Source organism: Ursus maritimus (assembly GCF_017311325.1).
Source record: "Ursus maritimus isolate PB19 chromosome X unlocalized genomic scaffold, ASM1731132v1 scaffold_X1, whole genome shotgun sequence".
NCBI lineage: Eukaryota > Metazoa > Chordata > Mammalia > Carnivora > Ursidae > Ursus > Ursus maritimus.
Genome location: NW_024423319.1, coordinates 5,366,449 through 5,377,245, shown reverse-complemented (window position 1 = coordinate 5,377,245; position 10,797 = coordinate 5,366,449). Strand labels below are relative to the sequence as shown.

Below are 10,797 nucleotides of genomic sequence, written 5' to 3'. Positions count from 1 at the left end.
AGAATGCTCATGAAGGAATGAAGAAAGTAGAATTTAGTGAGCACCTGATATGTACTGAATACTTTACTTACGATATTTCATTTAATCTTTATTATTGCCCCATGACATAGGTCTTATAGTGTCCTTCTTTTACAGATTAGTAAACTAAAGCTTAGGTAGGTTAAGTCCTAAATCACAGAACCAGTGATATCTTATGCTAGGATTCAAATAGGTCCATATGGCTCCAGGATTGGACATCTTCACTACACCAAATAAAGAACCTGTATTTTCTGGTGAATTGAATCACACATGTCTTGCCTTGTTTTTTCTTTTCTTTTCTTTTCCTTCCTTCCTTTCTTTCTTTCTATTTATTTATTTATTTATTTATTTATTTATTTGAGGCGGGAGGGACAGAGGGAGAGGGAGAATCCTCAAGTAGACTCTCTACTGAGTGTGAAGCCCCTCATGGCGCTCAATCCCAGGACCCTGACATCATGATCTGAGCCAAAATAAAGAGCTGGTTGCCTTACCGACTGAGCCACCCAGATGCCCCACACGTCTTTCTTTTTAATCAAGGTTGGCAGAGCCTTCTGAGGTCTGCTTGTCCAGCCTCTCCCCATATACAGGAATCCCTTCTAGACACCCCTCACTGATGACCATCCAGTCATCATCCACAGGGACTCCAACTTAGTTTATTATTATTTTTTTTTAAATTTTTTATTATGTTATGTTAGTCACCATAGAGTATATCCTTAGTTTTTGATGTAGTGTTCCATGATCCATTATTTGCATATAACACCCAGTGCACCATGCAATATGTGCCCTCCTTAATATCCATCACCGGCCTATCCAATTCCCCTCCAACTTAGTTTAGATTCTATAAATGGAGATAGATCTGCACAGGACTTATCCCTTCTTTTGTCTGGTGCTTCATCCAGGGCAAGATCCAGGCATTTGCATGGGGCAGCAAGCCAGCATTAGAGATACTATATGACTACAATAGAGAGAGATAGAGTCCATGCACTCAGCCTTAGTGCCATCTGACTCCACCCATTTTGTGACCTGGCCCTTTGTTTAGATGGATCTGACTAACAAGTCTTCGTAGAATTCATAGTTAGTTTTGCACAGCTGCATTACGTTTGCCCTACGCATTGTTAAAGGAATTGATAAGGTGATGATCCGCTAGGACCTGCATGAATCCTTTGGTTGCTCTTTCACAGGATCCAAATGATACCTTCAGACTTGAGTTAGGTTTCTGGTGGCCATTAAGGGGCATTCTGATTCTGCAACAATCAATGGTGAAGAACTGATCAAGGTCCTCGAAAACCCTCTACTAATCAAGCAGAATAGTAAGTATTGATGACTTACACTGTTTCAGAAATAATGTCACAATTACTGAAGGGAGAGAGTTGTCTGTCAAGATGAAATCAGTTGGAATATTTACCCTATTGTTAACCTCAATCAATTCCTTGGGCTTGATTTGGAAAAGTGAGGGAGAGTGAGGTAGAATTTCTTTATTCTGAGTTTGTAGTCCTGTATCAGTCAGAACATCTCTCGTTGACACCTGTTTTCTTTCTCCCTCCCTCATTCATTTCTTCAACAAATATTAAGTGCCTTTTGCATCCTAGACCTTTACTGTCTTGCTTATCTGTGTTCCTTTCACTTTCTGAATTTCCTTCACTTACTTTTCTCCTTCCCTTTCTTCCTCCCATCTTCACTGTCTCAATGTTAGGTTTGGGAAATGGCAATATTATTTGGGAAGGCATTTAAAGTGAGAATATAGATGAGGCAAAGGGTTGGAGAGTGTTGTGGATTAATGTGTTTTGAGTGGGACTTTTTTACCCATATCATCCAGTTTCCCATTATTTCCTCACTTAAAGCATGCCTAAAGAACTTTTAACTAGATAAGAATAATATCCAGCTTGTGTCAATGGAGAATTCATCTATGGTGACTGACTTCATCCTTCTTGGCATGACAGACAACCCTCAGCTTGGAGTTCTGCTATTTGGAGGCTTCGTTATCATTTATATTGTCACTGTGTTGGGGAATCTAGGCCTGGTAATCCTGATCAGAGTCAGCCCCTGCCTCCATACTCCCATGTACTTTTTTCTCTCTAACCTGTCCCTTCTTGATATCTGTTTCTCTTCTATCGCAATCCCAAAGACTTTAACAAATTTGTTATCTAAGTTGCAGGCTGTTTCTTTCATTGGATGTGTGACTCAAATGGGCTTGTTCATAATCTTTGCCTCTGCTGAATGCAACCTTTTGGCTTCCATGGCCTATGACCGCTATACTGCCATCTGTCACCCACTGCTCCACCATGTCACCATGTCTAGAGTCCGTTGTCTCCTCTTGGTAGCAGGATGCTACTTTGGGGGGTTAGTTAACATGGTTTCTGTGACAACTTCCATCACACATCTATCATTCTGTCAACCACGTGTCCTTCCCCACTTTTTCTGTGACATCCCTCCACTGTTGGCACTGGCTTTTTCAGACCCCTGGGTCACCCAGATACTGGTTGTTGGGTGTGGGGGATTCACCCTGGTCACCTCCATTGTGGTGATCCTTGTCTCCTACATGTCTGTCCTCATGACAGTCCTGGGAATTCCTTCAGTTTCCAGCAAACAAAAAGCTTTCTTTACGTGTGCTTCCCACATGACTGCTGTTGCCCTATACTATGGAACAACTATGTATACTTACTTGCAGCCCTCCCGACATGGATCCCAGGCAGGAAATCAGATGGTTTCAGTGTTTTATACAATGGTGATCCCCATGTTAAATCCTCTAATCTACAGTTTGAGAAACCAAGAAGTGAAAGTTGCTTTATGGGAAATATTGAAGCAGAGTCCCTAATCTTCCATTCTGTGTCTCAAGAATGCAATATGTTCTATGAAGACTTGCCTACAGTTCTATTCACAGTGTTTTCCTTGCCTGCAAATGAAGCCTTGTTAAGAAGGAAGGGAAGAATGAAGGGGGGGAATCACTATTATATGATGACTAGCATAACAGAATAAAAAAAAAGAACAATTGAATTGCTCTGGCTAAATGTTTAGAAGTAGTTGTTTAGATAAACAGCAACACAATAGGAAATTATATGGACAAAATAATGTGTATTTTCTGAATCAACTGTCTTATAAGAAATGTTTTAAAAGAGGGAAATATGTATGTGGGTATGATATGTCAATCTGAGTTGTGAACTGGTGTAACACTAGTCTTAAGTTTAAATAATTCCATGATAACAAGGTTAGAAAATAGTGTAATTTGACAATAAATTATAGAAGAAAGCATGAATGTCAACTGAGATGCAAATACTTTTGCTTTACTATTCATGTGCTTATATGGAGGATTTACTTGGTATCCCTTAGGCTGAATTAAGTTCAGTCCATATCTTTCATAAGGATTCAGAAGACTCCTGGATGTGTGTTTTCCAAATGCTACATCATCACTACCACAGTAAGGCTATAAAATGTAAGCCTATATATGAATTCACATGTGCAATTATTGAGATTTATAAGGGTAAGTCTTAAAAGATAGTAATGCTCAGCCAAACAACAGATTGAGTTTGCTAATTAGAGTAGGATTTGAAAGATTCTTTGTAAAGGACAATGGACCATTGATTAGTAGGAATTCTAGGCCTGAATTATACCAATGATTTCTTTTGTATGTAAATACTAAATGGACTATTTGTATGCATTATAAACGAACTAAACCCGTAGGTTTTCCTGAGTATACTTCCAACAGGCAACACAAGTGTGAGTAAAACCCCAATTAATTTATTAGTCCATGGCTAGCCCTCAGAATTTGAAAAGATGCATGAAATTTGTGGATATTATTATCTTGTCTAAATATATTGAACAACAGGCTATCTATAAAAGCATATCATCCTGTATCTGAAGACTATAAAAACTTAATATCTTATTTTTATAGTTGAGGAAACCAAGGCTTAGAGAAGAGAAACTGACCAAGATCAAACAACTAGTTGGGGGGGAAATAATCAAATTGGCTCCAGCTGCAAGGAAAAACAGGAAGTTGTATTTATTTATATCTAGGTCAGACACAATATTTGGGCCCTAAGATAGCTTTGTTTCTGCCTCTATTCCCCCAAACTTTCTAGCCTCAGTAGCCATCTTCCAAAGACTCCTAAGCCCCAGTTGTGAGGCAGTGTGGTTTACTACCAGGTAAAACTAATTCCCTTAGAGCTCCAGATCCTTATAGCCAACGGCCAGATGGAATTTCCACTTGAAAGTTTCTCAGGTGCTTCAAATTTGATGTTCAAAAACTGAACTCTTCTCAACCTGCTCTTCCTTTCCCCCGTTCCCTATGTAAGTGAATAGCACAACCCAATTTCTCAAGCCCAAAACCTAGTCTTTGACACTTTCTTCCCCTTCAACTCCCTACATTCAATCAATTACCAAATCCTGCCAATTCTACCTCCCAAATGCCTTTTGAAGTAGTTCCTTCTTCACTGCCACTGTCCTAGATCATGATATACTCCTTTCTTGCCTAGATTAGCAAAATAATCTTTTATCCTTTCTCTCTGAATCCATCCTGGATCCTATTAAATCTACTTTTCACATAACAACTACAGTAGTTTAAATGTAAATCCAACCAGATCAGCCTTCTACTCTCCACACTGCTTAAAACTTTTCCTTGTCTCTCTTTGTCTATAAGATAAATTCCAAACTGTTATATTTGGTATGCAAAGCTCTCCATATCTTGTCTGTCCAAGTCCTATCCATTTTTTAAAGTCCAAACTTAAATCCCATCTTCTTTTCTGGATATCTTTTCCTGATGTTTCAGATGGAAGTGAGAACTCATACCCTGTTTTCTCATTGTACTTTGCACCTCTATTGTAACATTATGACACTTGGCCTTATGATAAAAATCCTCTGCATTTTTCAGAATTTCTGTTTTGCTCACACACACTGAAAACTTTCAGAAGGATGGAGCCATATTTGGTTAATTTTCATCTCCCACCCTAGGTCTAGCATAGATTTCTGGTATCTAGTAAAGCCTCGAAAAACATTAGTAGAGCTGAAATTCATTCACGACTAACATTTTTACTTATTCAATTCATTTTTCCCCCACCAACTATTGTTATATCCTATTGTGTAATGGAGGAAAGGTAGAAAATCTTACCTTCTGGGGCATGGGTTTATAAAGCTGAATCTCCTGGTTTTGGGGAGGTTTCTTGTTGATATTCAATCCACAATAGAGAACCTGAATCTCTTCTTTATTGTCCTTATTTTTCATCTCTATACACCCAGGTGCTTGCCCTCTAACCCCATGTCCTTCCTGGATTTCTGTCCTTCTCTGGTAATGGGACCAACCAAGCACATGGCAGATGCTTCATGGAAGAAAGACCATTCTCTTTGCAGGATTCGGGGTTATTAAAGAGTCTCGAATCAGAAATCAGAGGTAGAAAGGCTCATAGAAATCATTGAGACTGATGGGTTTTAATTTTTCAAGCATTGAAATTATTTCTTTAAGTGAATTCCAATGCAGAACAAAAATATATAAAACATCAAAGTGGGACAAGCTTAGCTGAAATCAGTGTGAGCTGCCTATAACTCCATTGCCAAGCATTCATCTGTCCCTCTGTGAAGCACCTCTCTAGAACCTTAGCAACAGTCTGGAAACACTAGGCTAATCAAAACTGTTCTTTTCACATATGAGGAAACAGTGTCCCCAAGGGAGAGCAACATTCTGGAAATCACTGTTAGTGACAGAGGCAGATTAGAATTCAGGTTTCCTGATTCATACCCCAGAATATCATCTCTTACCACATTTTCTTGGGACCCTCTTATGATATGAGATACTTAATACAGCTGAGAGGGTGGGTGAAATGGGCCTCATTAGACTAGACCGAACAGCACACATTGACCTAACATCTATCTCCTTGGCAAGTAGAAATGTCTCCTATCCTCTGAACAGCTCCAGCAAGACTTGAGAGGGCTACAACCTCATCATCTTTCATGATTTCTATGTGAGAGTTGGTAGATCTCAGGGAATACCAAAATACTTTAATAATAGACAGTCCTTACAATCAGGACTGGACAAATAATTTGTAGGTCCAGGGCAAAATGTAAATGTGAGGTCCTATATTCAAAAAGCAGAGAAGAGTGCTCAAATATAAATTTTTTCCTTTCTATTGCAGTCTCTCTCTCAATCTGTTATGGTGCTTTAAATTTGCTATTTAATATCACACCCTCTCAAGCACAGGGATACCTGTGGGGCAAGTGCAGCCTTATAGAGGTGTCCATTGACTCCACTCTGTGACTCAATTCACATGTGTATCATCCCCTGGCTAGTTTCCTCCTCCCACAAATTGCTGGACAGATGCATTGTACCCTGGTCAAGAGTGAGTAAGTCAAGCTAGGCATATCCCCTTCCCATGGGCCAGCTGCTCCAATCCATGGTGGACAGGTGGCCACAACGGGTATGGCAACCTCTGCACCAGGATGCACTAGGTACCTGGATCAGGGTGGGCGATGAGTCCTACTGAGTCATATGCCAAATGCACCATGGGGTCAGGATGGCTATTACTGCAACCAACCCTGAGATGTTGTAGGGCACACTTGCCTAACCCCAATCCTCCCAAGGCTCTTGCTCAGGACCCGATAGTGAAACCTTGCAGCAGTCACTGGGTGGGACAGAGAGAAAGAGGCTGGGTGGGGTCCTAGGTACTAAGGTGCAAGGGAGTGAGTAGCCAGGAATCTGTCCCAAGGAGGTGGAGAGGTGGTAAAAGATGCAACTCTGTGCTAGCAGAGACTTCAAGCTCCCAGTGCATAGTCAATTGTTCTATCACATTTTGGATTTCACTTATAAAGCATAAATTCAAATTATTAAAAATTTAATACGGTGACATTAAACCCCAAGTACAAGGCCATTCTGAGCTTAGCCCCTGTACCATTGCACTGATCACATGTCCATGAAGTCAGTTCTGCTTACAGAAAGGGATTTCTTTTTTTTTTTTTTAAGATTTTGTTTATTTATTTGACAACGAGGGAGAGAGAGCACACAAGCAGGGGAAGCAGCAGGCAGAGGGAGAGGGAGAAGCAGGCTCCCCACTGAGCAGAAAGCCCGATGTGGGACTTGATCCCAGGACTCTGGGATCATGACTTGAGCTGAAGGCAGATGACTAACTGACTGAGCCACCCAAGTGCCCCATCAGGCAGTATAGTGTAGTGGTTAAGAGTATAAGCTCTAAATCAGACTGCAATACTTTGAAACCCACCTCTCTCACTTCCTAACTCTTCGACCATAGACAAGTTACTTAACTTTTCTATATCTCAGTTTCTTCACCTCTACAATGGGGATGATAAGATTATCTATCTCCGAAGGTTGTTGTGAGGTTTATATGAGGTGATGTATGCACATTGCTCGGAATAGTGTTCAGACATAGTATATACTCAATAACTTTTTATCATCATTTTTTGCTTCTAGGATCCCACATTTTTCAGCTATCCAATATAGGCATTAGGTTTTGTTTGCCCTGGATCTTCTGCGGGCCTGTGTTCCAAAGGGTATTTACCCAGCTTACACAGCATATAATCAAATTTGAGTCTCTGGTGACCTCTCCAGCTTAAGGGGAACTCCACTAGTTTGTACAAACTGAGAGAGCCCAGTGACTTGTCACTGGTAGAATTTAGAGTTTTTATTTCCACAGACTCAGGACAGATTGAAATCAGTGTTTGGCCTTATCCTACTCAGTCTCAGGACTATCAAATTCAGCATTGGGGATCTCACATCTAGCCCTGCTGCTTCTCCCACAGGCTTTCAAGAAGAGGACATCCTCCTTGTCTTATAAATAGTCATTCCTGGTTATTAGGTTAATGAGAAAAACTATCCAAGGTAATCTCTGGTGTGCCCATCTCAATCCTGCTGCCCCAAGGCCAGCAGTTAGGGTCGTGGATGTTCTAGGGGACTTAGATTCAGAACAAGACTTGAAACCAGTGGAACCTACGCCAGTCCTTCCAAAGGGAGCAAGGCCTCTCCCAGTGAGGGGGAATGAAGGATGGTGAGTGGAGGAGAACTTATAAGTTAAGGCAATGACTCTCTCCCCTCAGATGTTACAAGAGGATAATCATTTTTTTTTAATGATTTTTTATTATATTATGTTAGTCACCATACAGTACATCCCCGGTTTCCGGTGTAAGGCTCGATGATTCATTAGTTGTGTATAACACCCAGTGAACCATGCAAGACCTCCCCACCACACAACACAGCACCGGTCTATCCCATTCCCCCACCCCCCTCCCCTCTGAAGTCCTCAGTTTGTTTCTCATAGTCCATAGTCTCTCATGTTTCATTCCCCCTTCTGATTACCCCCCCCTTTCTTTATCCCTTTCCTGATCATTCTAGTTCTTATGTTCCATAGATGAGAGAAATCATATGATAGTTGTCTTTCTCTGCTTGACTTATTTCACTTAGCATTATCTCCTCCAGTGCCGTCCATGTTGTAGCAAATGTTGAGAACTCGTTCTTTCTGATAGCTGAGTAATATTCCATTGTATATATGGACCACAACTTCTTAATCCAGTCATCTGTTGAAGGGCATCTCGGCTCCTTCCACGATTTAGCTATTGTGGACAATGCTGCTATGAACATTGGGGTGCATATGGCCCTTCTCTTCACTACGTCTGTATCTTTGGGGTAAATACCCAGTAGTACAATGGCTGGATCATAGGGTAGCTCAATTTTTAACTTTTTAAGGGACCTCCACACTGTTTTCCAGAGTGGCTGTACCAACTTGCATTCCCACCAACAATGTAGGAGGGATCCCCTTTCTCCACATCCTCTCCAACAATTGTTGTTTCCTGCCTTGTCAATTTTTGCCATTCTATGAAACTGTGCACAGATATCGGAAGATAAGCGGAAGGGGAGGGAGCCGCCGCGTTGGTGCCAGGAAGCGGTAGCCACTTGCACGGGGAGAGCAGGCGTGGCTCGTGTCGCACCCGCAAATCAGCAGACTGAGACCTGGTCGGCCCCGCAAAACAGCAGCTGAGGGCCGTGAGGCCGGGTGCGCACGCCCAGGCATCTCGCGTACCCGGATCCCGGTGCGCTCACTGGATCCAGACTGAGACCGGGAGATCCGGATAGCCTGCGCGGGCGGCTGGCGGCTGGCGGCATTAGAAACACAAAGGACAGAGACGCGCCTCGGCCCTGGAAGTGAGGGCTGGGGCGCCCGGGTGTGGGGCACACATCCGGGGCACGGCAGGGTTGAGCAGCACCAACAGTAACAGAGTTAAAGTGGCCAGAACATTAGTAGAGAACGGCCGCAATCCTTCTGTTCATTGACAGAGGCTGAGATTGGCCGCTGCTGCTCTGACTCTCAGAAGAGGCACAGCAAACCGCCAGGGGAAGCCGCCAGAGACAAAAGCCTGGAAATACCGGCTCAGGGAGTGCCCAGCTTCATCCCCCTCGCAGGGGACACCGAGACTCTACCCAAACAGGGCTGCCTGAGTATCGGCGCGGCAGGCCCCTCCCCAGAAGGCAGGCTGAAAAATCAAGAAGCCCACAACCGGGTAGCCTGGGTGGCGCAGTCAGTGGCATCCTCGGCTTAGGCGTGATCCCAGGCTCGGAAAGGGTCCCCATCGGGCTTTCCTCAGTGGGAGCCTGCTTCTTCCTCTCCCACTCCCCTGCTTCTGTTCCCTCTCTCCTGGTTGGCTGCCACATAAATAAATAAATAAAATCTTTAAAGAAGAAGCCCACATCCCTAAGATCCCTATAAAACAAGGGCACGCTTGGGACCCAGTCAATAATTTGGGCTCTGGAAACCCCAAGCCTCTCTTCATCAGAATGACAAGAAGGAGAAGCCCCCCAGCAAAAGAAAGACAGTGAGACTGTGGCCTCTGCCACAGAAATAATGGATATGGATGTAACCAAATTATCAGAAATGGAATTCAGAGTAGATGGTCAAAATGATGAGTAGAATTGAAAAAGTATAAGCGAAAGGTTACTGAGAATATAGATCCCTAAGGACAGAAATGAGAGCGAATCTGACAGAATAAAAATTCTATGAGCCAAATGCAGGCAAAACTAGAAGCTCTGACAGCCAGTTCGCAGAAGCAGAAGAAAGGGTTAGTGAATTGGAGGATGGTTAATAGAGGAAAAATGAAAATAGAAGATGGTCTTAAAAAAATCCACGCCCACGAATGTAGGTTCGGGGAGATTACTAACTCAATGAAACGATCCAATGTCAGAATCATCGGTATCCCCGAGGGTGAAGGAGAAAAACAGAGGTCTAGAAGAGATATTTGAACAAATTGTAGCTGAAACTTCCCTAATCTAGCAAGGGAAACAAACATTTGTGTCCAAGAGGCAGAGAGGACCCCTCCCAAGCTCAACCACTGACAAACCCTACGCCACGTCACGTCATAGTGCATTTTGCAAATATTAGATGCAAGGATACAGTATTGAAAGCGGCCAGGGCAAAGAAATTTCTCACGTACCAAGGCAAAAGCATCAGAATTACGTCGGGACCTGTCTACACAGACCTGGAATGAAGAAAGGGTTGGGGGAGCATATTTAAAGCTCTTTCAGAGAAAAACATGCAGCCAAGGATCCTTTATCCAGCAAGGCTGTCATTCAGAATTGATGGAGAAATAAAGCATTTCAGAATCGCCAGTCACTAACCAATTTGTAACTACGAAACCAGCCCTACAGGAGATATTACGGGGGGTTCTATAAAAGTAAAAAGGCCCCAAGAGTGATACAGAACAGAAAGTCACAGCCAATACAAAAAAAGACTTTACTGGCAACATGGCAACATTAAAATCATATCTATCAGTAATCAGTCTTAATGTAAATGGTTT

General features: G+C 42.5%; 1 protein-coding gene across 1 annotated transcript; it reads left to right on the top strand.

The window, feature by feature from the left end:
* The first annotated feature begins 843 nt into the window (after positions 1-843).
* LOC103672967 (olfactory receptor 1052-like) lies at positions 844-2,833 on the top strand. Its single transcript, XM_008701677.2, has one exon. The coding sequence runs from the start codon at positions 1,910-1,912 to the stop codon at positions 2,831-2,833; it is 924 nt and encodes a 307-aa protein (XP_008699899.1). The 5' UTR covers positions 844-1,909.
* The last annotated feature ends 7,964 nt before the right edge of the window (positions 2,834-10,797 follow it).